Raw genomic sequence first — 20,335 nt, 5'->3', positions numbered from 1 at the left:
CCCCTTCAAGATTTAGCTCCTCACGGAGGGGTCAAGAGGCATAAGGGAATACCTTATTGCCTTACTGAGGGGCAATTTTCTCTTGGTAACAATAGCTAATTTTTCTTAGTTCTTGTATGTATATGTACGAGGCACTTAGCTAGCATTTTACATATGCTATTTCATTCAAGCTACAACTCTATAATGTGGGAGAATCTGAGGTCCAGAGAGGGTAATTTATTTGCCTAAGGTCACACAGCTTAAAAGTGGTGGAACTGAGATTTGAATTCATTTGTTTATTCATTCATTCATTCAGCCGACAAATGTTTATTAGCCCCTACTATGGAGCAGACACTCTACTAGGTGCTGGGGATACAACTGTGAACAAGGCAGATTTCTGCCCATATGGAGTTGACATGCTAGTGGGAGAACAGAAAACAGGAAAGTAGGTAAATTTCCAACAGCTATAAGTTCTATGAAGAAAATAAAACACCTAAACCCAGGCATATTGTCCCCAGAGCCTATGCTTGAAACTACTGCTCCTCATTCTCTTGGGGAAAATTATGGGGGAGAGGGGTAGCATTCACTCTGCCACAATCCCTCCCTTCTCCCTCTACTCATTAGAGTTAATGATCTATTTGAATAGTATGTACAGAAGTATGTACTGATCTGAGTTGGACACACAGGAATTTCCCTAAGTGGTTATTTCACACTTATATCCTGTCAGACAAGCTTAAAATCAGTGGATAGATCAGATCTTTTCCTCTCTTCCTTCTTCCCTTTCTTCCTCTCTGGTATGTGGGCCTTTCACTGTTGTGGCCTCTCCCGTTGTGGAGCACAGGCTCCGGACGCGCAGGCTCAGCGGCCATGGCTCACGGGCCCAGTTGCTCCGCGTCATGTGGGATCTTCCCGGACCGGGGCACGAACCCGCGTCCCCTGCATCGGCAGGCGGACTCTCAATCACTGCGCCACCAGGGAAGCCCGGTAAGCCTTTTTAATAGCATAGCTTTCTCAAGGAGCTTAACCTAACTAAAAAGGGTTTCCTCTAAGTCCTATTATTCTGAATCAGTGTCATCCAATAGAGATTTTAGGATGATGAAAATATTCTATATACTACACTGTCCAACTTGGTAGTCCTTAACTATGCGTTCATTGAGCACTTGACGTGTGCTTGGTGTAACTGAGAAAATGAATTTTCAGTTTTATTTCTTTTTAATTAATTTAAATTTAAATAGCCACATGTGATTAGTGGAAATTATATTGAAAGGTGCAGCTATCAAAAGCTGCAAAGTTCACGGCTCCTTTCACCACTTGGATGGGAGAAAGAGGTTACTGCATGTATGGCATTTGTGATATCCGAGGCCAAATAGCTTCAGAGAAAAAACATGTTTCTCAAGCCTGATAGGATGGGGAAGATTCAGTCAATCAGATCAGAAAGCAGGAAGAATATACTAATTTGAGTAAGCAAAATGCAAAGGAAGAAAAAGCACACAGGGTTTCTGGAACAAGAAAGCGATTTAAAGATAAGTCTAGCAAGTAAGATTAGATCAGACTGCAGGGCATCTCGAATGCCATGCCTAGAAGTTTAGACTATTTGAGAGTGTTGAAGTATGTGAGTGTGTACATAGTCCAGGGAATACCCAACATACCATACAGTCAATGAGTTGCCCTGTGTTCTTGTTAGGCTCTGAGATGAAATTAAATGTCTCCTTTTACAGAGCTGTGTACTGAATGGATCTCCACTTCCCTCTTTAAGCTTCACGATGTCTGGTTTCATTTGGATGTCTCTCTGAATAGTTGTAATGGCTGTAGAGGAAAGGGTTGTGATAAATGACCTCTGAGGTCCTTTCTGGTGCTGAGATTCTGATTCTGTTATGAGCCGTGCAGTCTTTTCTGTAAGATATGCTGGGATCTTAGCACTGTGGGCTTATAGGGGAGACTAAAACATTGTGAATAAAAGGATCCAAACACAGGTATGAAACTGGGGTTGGGTGGCCTCCTGACAATGCTCAGCGATGGCATAGAAATGTTTGTGTGTTGAGTTGGGGAGAGGCAAAGACAGTCACAAGAATTTCTAGGCAATGTTCATGCTCAAACTTGAGCTCTGCACAGTCATTTCAATCTGAAATTAGCTCCCAGGGAGCATTTCTAGGGGAAGGGAGGGCAGAGGAGGCCAGGGAACGTTGGCAACGGGAGAATGGAGCTTGGAAAGAGGGAGGCAGAATGTCGAAGCCAGTGGGGCTGGAATTTGAGGCAGTGTGCCGGTTTCATCTGGAGAGCAGGAGAACCAAGCAGGAAAACCAGCAAAAAGCCCTCTCCTATGGACCAGGAAGCCCTGGCAGTGGATTGGGTATGAAGGTTTCCTGGGGAGGACTCAATATCCAATACGCACCAAAGCAGTGCACTCATTGCGCACCCCATCTTCTTGTAGGTCAGAACCTGTGGACCTGTTGGCTGCCTCTATCTGCACTGGCTCAGCATTAGGCAGGCATGAGTCCTCAGGGTTAAAGCTCCTCTGTGGCTGGGATTGGGGAAATCAGGGAATGATGGATTTTGCAATAAACTCGAATTGGCCCAAAGATGTATCTAGTAGCCATTGCTACTGAACTTGGATCTGTGTTTCCGATACTGAAAAGAGAACTTTATGGCTAAAATTACGGTAATGTCATGAAAACCTAGGCAAGGTTGTAGAGGGAAAGCCCTTAATCAACAGAGCATGGGAGCATTAAGCAACCTATGATTTGATCGTGGCCCCGCCCTTATTAGTCCTGTGAGCCTCGGTAGATTTGCCTGGAATCCTGACTCCATGAGACCTGGCTTGATAATATGACATACCAGTCACACATTTGTGCTCTCGAGTTGAATAGACTAGGGTCTACATCCTCACCATTTAACCAGCATGCGGCCTTGGGAAAGCTGTTTAATTTTTTAAGTCTCCAGTTGCCTCTACCATTAAATGGAAGAAATAACAGTATTTACGTCACAAGGTGGTTGTGAGGAGTAACTAAATAGTGTATGTACACAGTGCCTGTCCCAGCGAGTGTGTCCAGGGAGAGCAAGCTATTTTTATTATTGGCTTCCCCAGAGCAGTTGATATACGCTGAGAAGTTGGCAGGGTCTTGGTCTTAGTTTTTATCAGGTCGCCACGCATTCAGCGTGTGTGCTGAGCACCTCCTCTGTGTCAGAACTGTGCTAGGCTCTGCAACTGGAGATGAGAAAGATGAATTCCAAGGAGACTTCAAAGATAAAGAAGGCACAGCTTCGGCGCCCCAGGAGTTTGTAGGCTAGTGGGGGAGGGAGATTCATAAGCCTACAGTCAAGCCATGTGTGACATGTTACAACTCAAGACTAGGCCCAGTGCCCAGGAGTCCAGAGGCTGTGAGGACACCTGATGAGCAGACAAGGGGTGGCACTCTGGTCGGAGGGAAGGCTCAGTGGAGAGAAGCAGGGTCAAGGACAGTAAGACGTGGGGTGGTGATCCGGGGTCTCCTTTGTTTTGCGGTGGAAGACAATTTGTTGATTCCTCAGGCACAGCCAAGGGAACACTCAGTCCCACCAAGACGGCCGGCTCACAGTGATTATCCTGAGCTTCTAGAACCCCAGTGGTGCAGCAGGAGATGGTGCCAGGAAGGGTTCTGGCCCTCTCTCCCAGGCCAGCCTGTATGCCCCTCCCCTCCCCAGGTCTCTCCAAAAGATACTGCAACCAAGGCCCTGCCCCTCCTCTCCGCACTGTCCCTCCTGTGCGGCCAGCCACCCTTCCTGACCACGGGCATCGTGTATGCACAAAGGAGGCTGAAGAGAAAGAAAATCTTCTGGATCTCCCCACAGAGAATCAATATGTACAGGCAAATCAACCTCGTGTGCTTTGACAAAGTATGCGCTAAACTTTCCAGGTTGGAGGTTACAGGTCACTAGACACAGCCGAGCTGGGAAGTCTGTCTAGCCCAGCACCCTCGTGGGACGGATGGGAACACGGAGGTCATGAAGGTCACACAGGGAGCTAGTGTGAGATCACATTCTAGAAGCCCGCTTTCCTGAGTCCTGAGGAAGTGGTTTAGCCATCACACCATGAATTTCTTCCCTGTCAAATTTAATATTTTCACGCCTGTTTTGGGATTCAAAACCGTCTCTTACTGCAATAACTTTTCTGATTATATTTTTTCAGGCAAAATTTATGAGGAACATTTTGTATGCGGGCCTCTCACTGTTGTGGCCTCTCCCGTTGCGGAGCACAGGCTCCGGATGCGAGGCTCAGCGGCCATGGCTCACGGGCCCAGCCGCTCTGCAGCAAGTGGGACTAGGGCACGAACCCGTGTCCTCTGCATCAGCAGGCGGACTCTCAACCACTGCGCCACCAGGGAAGCCCGTGAGGAACATTTCTGTTCCCCTAAGTTCTTTGCCTAGAGCTTAAGCGAGCATATTCCTTTCTCCTCCGCTGCTTCTTTTTAGGAAAGGGAGGGAGGGAGCTGCCACCCGTGTTTACCCACTCCGGCCCCTCTTTTCTCCTTTGCTTCCCAGGGTATCAAGACTCAGGACTGGGGCAGGTTGCCTGGAAAGGTGGCAGAAGGGGAGTATGTCCAGAGGAGGGGACAGCTGCTATCGGACAGGTCCCAGGACCCCTCTCCATGGCTCTCGCACGGGGGACCTGACGGGGCTGTAGCATCAGCCGCCTCGGCTCGGGTAGCAGGTTTACCCACTCGAAGGCAGGGCTCCTGGCCTGGTCCCTCCGTGTCTTCGGAAGAGATGGCTCCTTGTCCTAGACAAGGAGGGTGGGAATAGACAGCAGAAGACAAGCTGGAGAGACGGTTCCCATGTGGAAGTGGCATAGCTCTTACGTTAGTTCAGTTCTATTCTTTTCTAGTTTCCTTTGACAAAGAAGGTCCTGTAAGGTTAACTTAACAGTAGCTTCCTTTTAGCTGCAGGGCCAAAGAACAGCCCCCAATAGGGATTCCTGTTACCTACCCAGCAGCCTCCCCAGTGTCTGAATATAGGAGGGAAATTTAGAAAATGCGTTCATTGCTTATCTCCTTCTAACACTAATTTTTTCAGAGGTGTTTCCGTCCCGTAGAAAGCTTTTCCCTCCACAACCTCATGTGCTCCTTTGCTAGGCTGTCTTAGGGATGCTCAACAGAAGATGTGTCCAAACTCCGTATGTCATGATGGCATCTTATTGTACAAAGGACTCTTGGTTGGGAAAGGGCAAAATGAGAAACTAATCCTGAATTTGATGCTAAGTTTCCATGTGACTTTTTAAGATAAGAAGGTTGAACTACAATGATCCCTGTTTCTTTCTAGCTTTAATATTATAAAACTCTACCAACATGGTGTTGAAATAAAGCCCTCCACAATTAATTGAATTAATTGATTAAAAAATTTTTAATCAAATAAACACATTTAATGTTAAATAAAAGGGCTTGGGACAACTAAATATACTGTAATTTCTTAGGAGCTTGGGTTTTCTGTAAATCATGATATAATTAAAAGCTCTAAATCTTCTGCTAAAACCCATTCTAATTATCTTACATGTGTTCCCGTATATTTCTAGTTTACGTTGGCTTGTTATAAGTTCCTTAAAGCAAGTTCTCTCTTCCTTTTCTATCCAATTCAGCCCAAGCCTGGGCTAGTATTTATGCTAAGTTTTCTTTTTCTATCTTATTCCCTTTAAAACAGCAACTATAATTTAGATTTTTTTTTCCATTTATGGCTAGTTTTATTGTCTAAGGGTCATTTTCACATAGAGAAATAACATGGTCCCGTATCTGTTTGGCTGCAGTATCATCTCTGTTTTCATGTTCAAGATATTGATGTTTAAAACATAATCTAATCATCAGAAAAACATTTCAGTTTGAATTAAGTTGCTAACTGTTTTTGAAATGGAACAACTCAAGAGCATTTGGAATCTAAACACACATGTTGGGGTCCTTATAAAATACAGGATGGAGGGCTTCCCTGGTGGCGCAGTGGTTGAGAGTCCGCCTGCCGATGCAGGGGACACGGGTTCATGCCCCGGTCCGGGAAGATCCCACATGCATGGCCGCTGAGCCTGCGCGTCTGGAGCCTGTGCTCCGCAAGGGGAGAGGCCACAACAGTGAGAGGCCTGCGTACCGTAAAAAAAAAAATACAGGAGAGAAATGAAGCAGATAGTGTTTTATTTGTTTTTTTTGTTTTGTTTTGTTTTGCGGTTTTTGTTCTTGAAGGAATAACTTACACAGAGGCACGTTAGCTCTCCATGAAGTCCAAATGAATTAATGAAACAAACATTCCTTACTTCTTTAATCCAGAAGCCCAGTACGGACTTTGTCTCTCCACATGCTTTGCAGAATTCATTTAACATTCGTCATCTGGTGGAAGTCTCCAGATGGGCTGGATTCTGGTTCTTTCTCTCCAACCTACGGGCCCCTAGACCCTGGGGCTACTCATTTCACCCCTAAGCTGAGAATGTCTCTACCCTATTTACTCAGTTGTAAGAAGTAAAAACATTGTAAGCACTTCACTGTAAAGCATGACGCTAATGCTATATGCTGTAATGATAAAAGATACCATTTGATAGAAAACTAGAAACTCCAGTATCTTATACAGAGATGACCTTCAAGAAAAATAGTGTAAGAGACCTGGGTGTCAGTGTTGAAGAGGATATTCCCTAGTGCTTGGCAGTGCTCTGCTTGGCCTTGACAGTGCTGAGGCAGTGGTAACCACTTCCTTACTCTGACTGGGTGTTGAGCAGGCCTAATGCAATTGGCCTACTGAGTAAAGACACCGGGGTTTGTAATTAATAACTGACTGTGAAGCAACGAGCAAATTAAAAGTGCTGTGATAGTACTCAGTTCCCTTTTGCTTTCTCTGTTACATTATCTGTGAAATACTTTCACATAGTACAGCAAATCAACTCTCTCAACCATTTTCCTCTTGATCTAACAGTAAAACCCATTCCTGGGCGTTAATTAATATTTATTATAAGCACTTTACTTCTCTCTGTAGCCTTAAGGCCCTTTATCAACATTTCATTATCAATCTGGACAGTCACCATGTCTCCCATATTTTTAGGAAGATAGCTGTGAACCAGATGGCAGACTGGGAACTAAATAGTCTTGCAAAGAAAGAAAAAAATTCTGAGCTCCGGTTTAGAAAGACAGCAGGTGCCAACTGAAAAGTCAAACTCAAGCTGGTTCTTGTTGGATTTCTATCCACTGAACCTCTCTCATTCAGCAACAGCAGTGGTCACAACAATAAAAAAACAAAAACAAAACACTTGCATTTTGTACTAATTAATGACTAGATTCACCTAATTTTCAACACCGTCTTTTGGGAATCATTTGTCACATGCTGAATCTTTCTTTCAGGCGCTCTTCTCTGACTTAAAATTTGATGTTTACCAATAAGGGCTTGGCCAATATTTTATAATTAGTATAAATGGAGTATAACCTTTAAAAATTGTGAATTACTATATTATACATATGTAACTTATAGAATATTTTACATCAGCTATACTTCAATAAAAATAAGATATAAAAAAAATAAAATTTAATTTAAAAAAGAATCTTTGAACAAATGGAGAATAGAAATTTTTAAAAATCTGTCTTGAAAGAAAAAAAGAAAGCTAATGGAAAACTGAGTATCACATTTACTATAGATAAATACAATAATGAAAAAAAATTTAATCAAATAAACACATTTAATGTTAAATAAAAGGGCTTGGGACAACTAAATATACTGTAATTTCTTAGGAGCTTGGGTTTTCTGTAAATCGTGATATAATTAAAAGCTCGAAATCTTCTGCTAAAACCCATTCTAATTACCTTGCAGACTGGCACTCTTACAGAAGATGGACTGGACCTCTGGGGGACAGTTCCTACTGCTGACAACTGGTAGGCCCTTTGGCGAAGACAGAGTGTGTGATTGGTGGGGCTACCCAGGTGACACTTCAATTCATCCTTCCTGTGTTGACGGATGAATCTCACATAAAAATATACACAATAATTGGCTGATACCAGCTCCTCATTAGTCTAACGTGCTAAATTAAATGAGTTCTAAGTTCAGAATCAGATGGGGAAAGTAGGTCTTCAAACTCCACATGAAAAATGGAATAGAATAAAGTGGATGATTAGGTAGTTGAATGAATAAAACAAAAAAGCAAAGAGTGAAATCAGGACTATGCTTAATTAAAAACCGCACAGACTTCCTGGGCGGCTTGTGAGGTAGGAAATCCAGAAAAGAAAACCTCCATCTCCCCCCAGCATGGAGTTCACACTCTAGTTGGATGAAAGTTGCAAATGCACCCACCTTCAATGTACTACACAGGCCAGGAAAAGAATTATGATTAAGGTACAGATATCACGATACAGAAGAAGACATAATAAAGACTGCTTGATAAAAAAAACAAAAAACCACATTTCTGATTTTTATAATAACATAGTGGATAAAAGGTAGAAATTCATTTTGAAAATGAATGGATCGAGGAATACCACCTGGAGGAGATAGCATTTGAGATAGGTTTTGAAGGGGGAATGCCTAGAATTTTTACAGACATGATTTAAAAACTGGCACTAGGGACCGGAGAGGGCAATCACATAGACACTACCCTAGAACAGAGCTAGAGACAGGAGAGGCTGCCCATCTTCACAGAGTGGCCCCGAGCTCCGTTTCTCGCAGGGCTGGGACCTGCTTCTCAGTCAGAGTGGAGATACATCTGCTCTTAAGCTCTGGGTACCCCACCTGGGCTCCAGACTCTGGCTGAGGCTGCTGTTATTGAAGGAGTCATGCAGGGGCTCTCCAGGATGGTAACGGGACTGGGTTCAGCACTGGCACAAGAGAACAGCAGTCAGGCAGTGTGACGTTGCAGAAGATACCTGGGTTCTGGCCCTATTCATGTGTCTCTGCTTCTGGCTGCTCCGATGCCCAGGCCAGGCCTTTGTCCAGACAGGTAGGGCCTCTACTGGCCAGAGCAGTGAAAGGGGAAAGGGATGTTTGCAGTTTCCACCCCTTCTCTCCCTCTCTTGCCCCTGGTACTCTGAAACTTTGGGGGAAGTAGAAACCACTAGAAACAATTATTATTCAGCTCTAAGATGGGAGGAGAGAAGGTAAGGCAAGCCAGTCTGCTGTCAAATATAGGCAAAGGCCAAAGGGCCAATTAGTGAGAACTATTTGAGCCCGTGCTTGCTTTTACTTGAAGAAGAAAGGAGCCAGCAGGCAGGCTTCCGTTCCATCCCTGCTACCCCATTGGCCTGGAGACTTCTTGCCTGGGTTGGGTGGCTTTGCAGAAGCAACTTTGCAGTTCACAGATGTCAGCTCTGAGCCTTCCCACAATGTGCCTTCCTGCAACACTGCCACCTTGTGGGCTGGCGGCAGGCAACCTGACAAAAGCCCCTGTGATTATACCCAAGTACTCTACTCGGAATTTATCATACAGGGCATGGGGAGCTATTGAAGCTTTTGAGCATAGGGGTTAGGTATTATTGAAGCTTATGTTAATAAGATTTTAAGGGGCAGGGTGTGCAAAATGATTTTGTTGAAGATCTTAACTTACTAATGATCTTCTCTACCAGTTTCCAGGAAGTCCACAGCTTTGCCTCGGGCAAGGCTTTGCCCTGGGGCCCACTGTGTGTGGCCATGGCCAGCTGCCACTCTCTGATCCTTCTCGACAGGACCATCCAGGGAGATCCACTGGACCTCAAAATGTTTGAGGGCACAGCTTGAGTAAGGTGATTATTTCTTGGCTCTAATGAATGAGGAAAACTGGAAGAAATACTTACCAGGAGTTCCAAGGCATTTCTAACTTTGGTTGAAACCCAGAGAAGATTCATAACAATATGTGAATGAGGGTCTGATCCTACCTGAATTTCCCAGTCCCTGCTCCAAGACTCTATTAACTAGTGCAACATGAACTAGGGTTCCATGATCAAATAAACTTGAGAACTGCTGTTCAAACAAAGTTAAGTTGATTTCTTTAGGATTTCTTTAATATAGTGTGGTACATTGTGAATATTCAAGAGGGAATATAATACACAGCATTTACTAAACCTATTTCACCACAGAAAACCTTGACAGGCCAAAACATGGTACAAAACACTCTTGGAAAAACACTAGTCTAAAGCAGTACCGTTAATGCAGTAGCCACTAGCCACATTGGCTATTGAACACATGAACTGTGGGTATGCATCTAAGGAACTGGATTTTAAATTTTATTTATGTTAACTAATTTAAATTTAAATAGCCACAAGTGGCTCGTAGCTACTGTACTAGACAGTATAGGTCTCAAAACCAGAATGGAGGTCCCTCAATCCAATGGGTTCGGTTTCCTGAGGTGAATGTAGATGACAGATGAAGGTTTTAAGACTCCCCCTGGTGACTGTCATGACACAGTGGGAAAACCTCTTGACTCCGCCACTCTCTAGATGCAAGACCCCAAACCCAGAACAAGATTCTGAGTCATTACCTCATCTGCGCATTTGGATAATAATGCCTCATTCAGGAGCATGTTGAGACTGTGAGCCTGAAGGGGCTGCATGCATTGTAAAGTGCGCAAACAATGGAGAGTATTCATTCATTCATTAGTTAGTTAATTAACTATATTGTTCTGCCCTCCAAAAAAATATTCTAAAGCTACTTATAGTGACACATAAAATACAGGACAGCATTTAAACAGAGTTGTAAAGGAATGAAAACAGATGACTGTACAGACATGGAGAACACCTCACAAAGAGGCTAATTCAAAGATTTATTGTAGGAAAATTGTAGCTTTCTAGAGGCCAAAGTAATAAAAGGCCAAACCTGGTAAACAGGGAAATTTCTGTATCAGTAAATTCAAATGAGAGCATTTGCTGTGGAGAAATGCTTGATATTGTCGACTGAAAAAAATTCACAACCTAAAAGTTGAGAGTTATGTTTTATTTGGCAGACAAAACTGAGGACTTAAACCCAGGGCCCAGCATCTCAGATAATTCTGACGGACTACAACAGGAAAGTTGCGTGGGAGGGGGAGCCAGGATACATAGGAGTTTTTGCAACAAAGACCAGGTAGTCAAATCAAAAGATTACTGTTAATTAAAGGCAACCAGATACCTCAAGTTAAGGAATTTAGCACTTTTCTATGTATGGGAAGATGCAAGAGTCTGAGCTCACTGAAATCATTCCTTTGATATGCACCTCAGCTCTCTGGGGCCAGCATCCTGTGTTTTCTCATCCTGAGTCTCCCCAGGGTGCACTGTCAGGGGTGCCTGCAGAGGCTGACTGCTAGACGGCAGGCATCCTATTTCTATCCCGAGTTCCCTGAGGGCTCACCATCTAGGCAGCTGTAATGTGATGGCTTGATGGTTCCAATGTCCTTTGTTTGCTGATATGGCAGGAAATATTTTTATTCACAATATAAGGGCAAGACTAAAATCACTTTTCTGGATCTTAATGGAGACGAATCAGTGTAATTTTTATAAGCAAGGTCCTTACCAGCATCATTGGTGCTGACACAGTGAGGAGTTGCACATGGTCATTATTGCTGCATGTGACTTTGATCCTGGTTCTAACAGTGCCCCCTTCTCCAATGGAGGAGGCTTGATCTCTTTGTACAAATGACATACAAATTGGGGTCTTATGTGAAGACATAAATCTATAGTATTAGCTCTGTAAGTACTGTCTTTAAGACCAGTTATATCCACCCCAACAAAGAAAGTGCAAATTGCTCATTGAGTTTAAAGCTGGATGAGAAAGAGTCTCTAGTTAAATATCTTTTGGTAGTTCCTTTCACTAAGCATAATGGGGAAGGAAAAAGTCCTTACAGACTCTAAGAATATTAGCACTAGAAGGGATGTCATGATATTTTTCAGAAGAAATTGAGATCTGCAGAAATGAAGTGATATCCCCAAGGTTGAACAAGCAAGTGATAGAGCGGAAACCAGATGTTGTCTCCTATTTTCTGACTTGTGCTATTTATATATCTGACTGCCTTTACCATATTTGAGCTTAATATTGGTTTCTCAGATGGTATAACTTATACTGTTGTAACACCCAAAGAATACAAATTATTTTCAAATATGCTTTCTAATTTGCTAGCAGCTAACTTGTAACTCTCTAGCTAACGAATTAAGCTAGTAGCATAGATAGAGCATAAGAAATAGTATAGTGTTTATCTCAAGATTCAACCCTCTGTCATCTGAGAGCTAGTGTGCTCAGGTATATTGGAGAGTAGATCTCCACTTAAACCCTCATCCATTTACAAGACATGCCTTTTAGGAAGAGCCAATGGGCTGTAGTTAGCACTTCCTCCACCAATTACTACTTAAAATGTAGTCACAATAATTCTGGCTTTTTGACATTTTACAATAAGGTCCTTAATATAAATCAACACAACAGAAATTTGACAATGATGGTATTAAGATAATTGGCCTACAAGAGAAAATACATGAAAAGGGCTTTGAAAAGATTAAAGTGCTATTTAGATATTTATTAGAGAGATATTTCTTTCTTATTATTTTTCTCTAAGGAATCTTATGAATGTTTTCATTTTAAAACAGATAAAGGAAGATTGCAATGTAGACTACTGCAAATTTGGGATATCAGTTTCCAACATAATAATAAAACCAGGACCAAAAGCCAGTTGGGTATGATTTGCTTTTTTTAAATTATATAAATATTCCCCCTTAAAACTGGTGAAATTCCCCTTTCTTTTACATATTTTTATATTCCTATTATTTTGTCTTATCCTAACAGTATCCATGGTCAGTTTGCTCATTCCTTCATTCCTGAATTTATCCATTAATTTATTCAACAAACACTCATGAGGTACCTATGTATGCTCGAGCCCTGTGCTAAGTGTTAAGGCATAAAGTGACTTCAAAACTAGACATGCTGGGAGGGACCTTCAAGATGGCGGAGAAGTAAGACATGGAGATCACCTTCTTCCCCACAAATACATCAAAAATATATCTACATGTGGAACAACTCCTACAGAACATCTACTGAATGCTGGCAGAAGACCTCAGATTTCCCAAAAGGCAAGAAATTCCCCACGTACCTGGGTAGGGCAAAAGAAAAAAACAGACAAAAGAATAGGGATGGGAGCTGCAACTCTGGGAGGGAGCTGTGAAGGAGGAAAAGTTTCCACACACTAGGAAGCCCCTTCACTGGCGGGGACAGGGGACGGCCGGGGGGAAGCTTCGGAGCCATGGAAGAGAGCGCAGCAACAGGGGTGCAGAGGGCAAAGCACAGAGATTCCCGCACAGAGGATCAGGGCCGACCGGCACTCACTAGCCCGAGAGGCTTGTCTGCTCACCCGCCGGGGTGGGTGGGGGCTGGGAGCTGAGGCTCCGGCTTCGGTCGGATCCCAGGGAGAGTACTGGGGCTGGCGGCGTGAACACAGCCTGAAAGGGGCTAGTGCCCCACAGCTAGCTGGGAGGGAGTCCGGGAGAGTCTGGACCTGCCGAAGAGGCAAGAGACCATTGTTTCAGGGTGCGCGAGGAGAGGGGATTCAGAGCACTGCCTAAACCAACTCCAGAGAAGGGCACGAGCCGTGGCTATCAGCGTGGACACCAGAGACAGGCATTAAACGCTAAGGCTGCTGCTGCCGCCACCAAGAAGCCTCTGTGCAAGCTCATGTCACTATCCACACACACCCTCCCCAACCCGGGAGGCTGTGCAGCCCGCCACTGCCAGGGTCCCGTGATCCAGGGACAACTTCCCAGGGAGAACACGCGGCACTCCTCAGGCTGCTGCAACGTCATGCTGGCCTCTGCTGACACAGGCTCAACCTGCATTCCAATTATAACTACCGTTCCCTTCCCTCCCCTCTGGCCTGAGTAAGCCAGAGCCCCCTAATCAGCCGCTGTTTTAACCCCATCCTGTCTGGGTGGGAACAGATGCCTGAGGGTGACCTACACGAAGAGGCGGGGCCAAAACCAAAGTTGAACTCCAGGAGCTGTGCGGACAAAGAAGACAAAGGGAAATTTCTCTGTGCAGTCCCAGAAGCAGCGGATTAAATCCCCACAATCAACTTGATGTACCCTGCATCTGTGGAATACCTGAATAGACAACGAATCATCCCAAATTGAGGTGTTGGATTTTGGGAGCAGCTGTAGACTTAAGGTTTGCAGTCTGCAACTGACCTGTTTCTGATTTTTATGTTTATCTTAGTATAGTTTTTAGCACTTGTTATCATTGGTGGTTTTATTGGTTTGGTTGCTCTCTTTTAATTAAATATTATTACTTTTGAATTTTTTTACTTTAATAATTTTATTTTTTAAATTTATTATTATATTTTTCTTTCTTTTTTTCTCCTTTTTCTTTGGAGCCATGTGGCTGATAGGGTCTTGGTGCTCTGGCCTGGTGTCAGGCCTGAGCCTCTGAGGTGGGAGAGCCGAGTTCAGAATCTGGACTACCAGAGACATCCCGGCCCCATGTAATATCAATTGGCAAAAGTGCTCCCTGAGATCTCCGTCTCAATGCTAAGACCCAGCTCCACCCAACGGCCAGCAACCTCCAGTGCTAGACGCCCCAAGCCAAACAACTAGCAAGACAGGAACACAACCCCACCCATTAGCAGAGAGGCTACCTAAGGTATTACTAACTTCACAGATACCCCAAAACACACCACCAGACATGGTCCTGCCCATGAGAAAGACAAGGTCCAGCCTCATCCACCAGAACACAGGCACCAGTCCCCTCCACCAGGAAGCCTACACAACCCACTGAACCAACCTTACCCACTGGGGGCACACACCAAAAACAATGGGAACTATAAACCTGCAGCCTGTGAAAAGGAGACCCCCAAACACAGTAAGCTAAGCAAAATGAGAAGACAGAGAAATATGCAGCAGATGAGGGAGCAAGGTAAAAACCCACCAGACCAAACAAATGAAGAGGACATAGGCAGTCTACCTGAAAAGAATTCAATCATGCAAATGGAAATCAAAAGAAAGCTGGAGTAGCAATTCTCATATCAGAAAAAAAGAGACTTTAAAATAAAGACATTACAAGAGACAAAGAAGGACACTACATAATGATCATGGGAGCAATCCAAGAAGAAGATATAACAATTTTAAATATTTATGCACCCAACATAGGGAACCTCAATACATAAGGCAAATGCTAACAGCCATAAAAGGGGAAGTTGACAGTAACAGAATAACAATAGGGGACTTTAACAACCACTTTCAGCAATGTACAGGTCATCCAAAGTGAAAATAAATAAGGAAACACAAGCTTTAAATGACACATTAAACCAGATGGACTTGATATATACAGGACATTCCATCCATAACAACAGAATACACTTTCTTCTCAAGTGCTCATGGAACATTCTCCAGGGTGGGTCATATCTTGGGTCACAAATCAAGCCTTGGTAAATTTAAGAAAATTGGAACCGTACCAAGTACCTTTTCCAACCACAAAACTATGAGACTAGTTATCAATTATAAGAAAAGAAAAACCGTAAAAAGTACAAACACATGGAGGCTAAACAGTATGTTACTAAATAACCAAGAGATCTCTGAAGAAATAAAACAGGAAATAAAAAAATATCTAGAAACAAATAACAATGAAAACATGATGACGCAAAACCTATGGGATGCAGCAAAAGCAGTTCTAAGAGGGAAGTTTATAACAATACAATCCTACTTCAAGAAACAACAAACATCCCAAATAAACAACCTAAACTTGCACCTAAAGCAATTAGAGAAAGAAGAACAAAAAAACCCCCAAAGTTAGCAGAAGGAAAGAAATCATAAAGATCAGATCAGAAATAAATGAAAAAGAAATGAAGGAAACAATAGCAAAGATCAATAAAACTAAAAGCTGAGGCAGACACCAAAAGCAATGGGAACTTGTTCTTTGAGAAGATAAACAAAATTGATAAAACATTAGCCAGACTCATCAGTAAAAAAAGGAGAAGGCTCAAATCAACAGAATTAGAAATGAAAAAGGAGAAGTAACAACTGACACTGCAGATATACAAAGGATCATGAGAGATTACTACAAGCAACTATATGCCAAAAAAATGGACAACCTGGGAGAAATGGACAAATTCTTAAAAAACACAACCTTCTGAGGCTGAACCAGGAAGAAATAGAAAATATAAACCAACCAATCACAAGCACTGAAATTGAAGCTGTGATTAAAAATCTTCCAACAAGCAAAAGCCCAGGAGCAGTTGGTTTCACAGGCGAATTCCATCAAACATTTAGAGAAGAGCTAACACCTATCCTTCTCAAAGTCTTCCAAAATATAGCAGAGGGAGGAACACTCCCAAACTCATTCTATGAGCCCACCATCACCCTGATACCAAAACCAGACAAAGATACCACATAAAAAGAAAACTACAGGCCAATATCACTGATGAACATAGATTCAAAAATCCTAAAGAAGCTACTAGCAAACAGAATCCAACAACACATTAAAAGGATCATACACTATGATCAAGTAGGATTTATCCCAGGAATGCAAGGGTCTTCAATATACACAAATCAATCAATGTGATAAACCATTTTAACAAACTGAAGGAGAAAAAGCTATGATAATCTCAATAGATGCAGGAAAATCTTTCAACAAAATTCAACACCCATTTATGACAAAAACTCTCCAGAAAGTAGGCATACAGGGAAGCTACCTCAACATAATAAAGTCCATAAATGACAAACCCACAGCCAACATCATTCTCAATGGTGAAAAATGGAAACAATTTCCTCTAAGATCAGGAACAAGACAAGGTTGCCCACTCTCCCCATTATTATTCCACTTAGTTTTGGAACTTTTAGTCACAGCAGTCAGAGAAGAAAAAGAAGCAAAAGGAATCCAAATCAGAAAAGAAGAAGTAAAACTCTCACTGTTTGCAGATGACATGGTACTATACATAGAGAATCTAAAAGATGTTACCAGAAAACTACTAGAGCTAATCAATGAATCTGGTAAAGTAGTAGGATACAAAATTAATGCACAGAAATCTCTGACATTCCTATACACTAATGATGAAAAATATGAAAGAGAAATTAAGGAAACACTCCCATTTTAAATAGACATTTCTCCAAAGAAGATATACAGATTGCCAACAAACACATGAAAGGATGCTCAACATCACTAATCATTAGAGAAAGGTAAGTCAAAACTACAAGGAGGTATCACCTCACACTGCTCAGAATGACTATCATCAAAAAGTCGACAAACAATAAATGCTGGAGAGGGTGTGGAGAAAAGGGAACCCTCTTACACTGTTGGTGGCAATTTAAATTGATACAGCCACTGTGGAGAACAGTATGGAGGTGCCTTAAAAAACTAAAACTAGAACTACCATATGACCCAGTTATCCCACTACTGGGCATATATCCTGAGAAAACCACAATTCAAAAAATGTTCATTGCAACACTCTTTACAATATCCAGGACATGGAAGTAACAATATCCAGGACATGGAAGCAACCTAAGTGTCCATCGACAGATGAATGGATAAAGAAGATGTGGCACATATATACAATGGAATATTACTCAGCGATAAAAAGAAACGAAATTGAGTTATTTGTAGTGAAGTGGATGGACCTAGAGTCTGTCATACAGAGTGAAGTAAGTCAGAAAGAGAAAAGCAAATACTGTATGCTAACACATATATATGGAATCTAAGAAAAGAAAAAAGGTTCTGATGAACCTAGGGACAGGACAGGAATAAAGATGCAGACGTAGAGAATGGATTTGAGGACACATGGAGGGGGAAGGGTAAGCTGGGACGAAGTGAGAGACTGTCATGGACATATATACACTACCAAATGTAAAATAGATAGGTAGTGGGAAGCAGTTGCTTAGCACAGGGAGATCAGCTCGGTGCTTTGTGTCCACCTAGAGGGGTGGGATAGGGAGGGTGGGAGGGAGACACAAGAGGGAGGGGATCTGGTGATACATGCATAGGTATAGCTGATTCACTCTGTTATACAGCAGAAAATAACACACCATTGTAAAGCAATTATACTCCAATAAAGATGTTTAAAAGAAAAAAAAAAGGAAAGAAAATAGAAAAAGAGAAATGCAAAAAAAGAAAGCTAGACATGTTGGGCTCTGTGCTGGAAGAATAGGTGGACTGATAGAAAAATCAATATAGGTGCAAATAAATGCAGTATAATGTGCCCAGTGCTATAATAAAGGCTGAAGAAAGAACAGCAGGAGTCCAGAGGTGGGAGTAAATACTGTTTTTAGGAGAGAAGTACCACAGAGGTGGCGCCCTGCAAACTTGGTCTGGAAGATGATTCAGATTCCTCCAAGCAGCCAAGGGGAAGGGCCTTGCAGACCAGACAACTTGATGAGGGAATCGCCTTAGACGCAGCTAGAAAAATATCAACGTTGTGACAACGTACGACTTCATGATGTCCCTGGGCTCACCGAAGAGTAAACCTTATATGCTGCTGTGCATCTCCTAAATCTCACGTAACAGCTTCTTAAGGTCCCCTCTTTTGGGGCCCTCAGAGCCCCTTGGAAGCCATCGCCATCTTTTGACAGTCTCCATTTTCCTGCAGCCTGCAGAGGATGTCTGTGGTCATTCAGCTGGAGGGGAGGATTATTTTTGTGTCTATATGAAAGGTGCCCTGGAGATGCTGGCTAGGTTCTGCAGATCTGAAACAGGTACTAACTGACACTTATCTCTTTCAGGAGGCAAAAATATTTTAAAAGCTCAAACACACAGAGCAAACCAACCTAAATCAATGAATGTGGAGGTGGTTATTTTCTCGGTAAGTGGGAAGTGGGCTCAGTAGATCTGCTAAGGCAGAGGTGGTAACTTAAAAGCAGAGAAGCAGTGAGTAAATGTCAGCCAGAAAAGCCCAACCACAATGGGGCATCAGAGAGGGAGGTGTGAAGCAAGCCTCAGAAGCCAGAACAGGGAGCTACAGAGGGGTCAGAGGACCAGGGAGCGTGACAATGAGGAGTGTTAAAAGGAACCAAAGAGACAGGTCTGAACCCTAGATTAATTCTGCAGACAGGGATGCTCTGTCACCTCCTGGGGGCTGGCACCGCTTATGGAGTCTTAGACAGATCAATGAGAGGAGAATATAAAAAAAATAAATCTTTTAGAAAAAAAAAGTGATTAGAGTAAATTAGATGGTATTAGAGCAAGGTAATTGATCATTTTCACAGCAATTTCATCTTTCAGGCCCAGATTTTGAGCTGATTTGTATTGTTTCTTAGTCTTATAAACATATGCGCTCTCTAAGCTGCAGCCCAGATTTGTAAGAATATTGTTGCATTCAAATGAGTTCATTTGGATAAAACTGGCCTTTTTACTCCTGATTTTCATCTATATTCTCCTTACAATTGCTGATAGCCATCAACTTGTGCACAGAATTCTAAGATTTGACAAATGATTGCTTTAACTTCTCTCTCTACTTCGAGTCTTTTTTTAGAAGTCCCTCTTTTTTCTGACTTTGATCTTCCTCATAGCTCCCATTAACTCCATCCTTCACAGATTGATGGTCTGTGCTTGGCTGTTCATTTCTTTTCAGGTGTCATTTGCCACCCCTTATTCTTCTGGTAGCCCTTCCAATTCTTCTTATTGTCCTAAATTCTGATCCTTGACATATGCTAATATCATATTCATACAGTTGGCACTTTGAAAGACCTCCAGAATCCTTTAGATATGTCTTCTTTCAAGAATCAGTAGTACACCTCCCTCGGGTCTGGAGAGGTAGTGAGTGCAAATTGAGTTCCTTATATGAAGTAGAATTCAGTATTCTTAATTACGTTCTGGAGACAGATTGTCCTCAGCAGAGGACAATCTGTAGATTATTTTTTCTTTCGAAGTTTCTCAGTTTTTAAAGTTTGTTTTTGAATTGCTTATGACAAAGGAGTAAAGAAATACTGTGGAAAATTGAATAACAAATCATCTGCATCACTTATCTTTGATTTTGTGTTGCTGGTAGAGAGATCCTCACTTATATACAATTATTAACCCCTCTGCACAAGATGTGGATATCCTCGGTTCCGCATTACTATTTACAACCTAAGTCTATCTACTCTAATATAATCAGTAATCACCGTCCCTTCCTTACCCTGTGTCTATTTCCCCCATCTATAAAAAGTGGGATTGGGTGATCTCTAAGAAGCCTTTCGCCATGACATTTTAATCTTCTAAATAGAATCACAAATATATGGGGTTCACAAATATACGAACGGCACTCTCAGGTTTAACATTCAAGGTGTTAGCTATTCTTGAGGAAGCATAAAGACCCATAACACACAGGATTTTGTAATTTTTCAAGATACAAATTTTAATAATGAAAGTTAAGGTCACGTGTGAAGACAAGATTTATGTCGCTAGAAATGGAATGTAGCTGCCACCCAGCTGTCACATACAAATTAAACTGTGATGTTCTCATTTAAAAGCACCAGTGAGAGAGACATTA

At 42.3% G+C, this 20,335-nt stretch overlaps 1 protein-coding gene across 1 annotated transcript in view; it reads left to right on the top strand.

The window, feature by feature from the left end:
- The window catches only part of LOC112404271 (probable cation-transporting ATPase 13A5), a 77,749-nt gene that overhangs the window by 35,687 nt on the left and 21,727 nt on the right, over positions 1 to 20,335 (top strand). Inside the window, 7 exon segments of the mRNA XM_024752101.1 lie at positions 3,119 to 3,258; positions 3,661 to 3,852; positions 7,783 to 7,844; positions 9,522 to 9,672; positions 12,483 to 12,569; positions 18,405 to 18,483; positions 18,486 to 18,560. Coding sequence (XP_024607869.1) covers positions 3,119 to 3,258; positions 3,661 to 3,852; positions 7,783 to 7,844; positions 9,522 to 9,672; positions 12,483 to 12,569; positions 18,405 to 18,483; positions 18,486 to 18,560 — 786 coding nt within the window.

The sequence above is a fragment of the Neophocaena asiaeorientalis genome, unplaced genomic scaffold (assembly GCF_003031525.2).
Source record: "Neophocaena asiaeorientalis asiaeorientalis breed wild unplaced genomic scaffold, Neophocaena_asiaeorientalis_V1.1 scaffold293, whole genome shotgun sequence".
Taxonomy (NCBI): Eukaryota; Metazoa; Chordata; class Mammalia; order Artiodactyla; family Phocoenidae; genus Neophocaena; species Neophocaena asiaeorientalis.
Note: the sequence above shows the minus strand (reverse complement) of the source record. Positions and strands in the feature narration are given on the sequence as shown.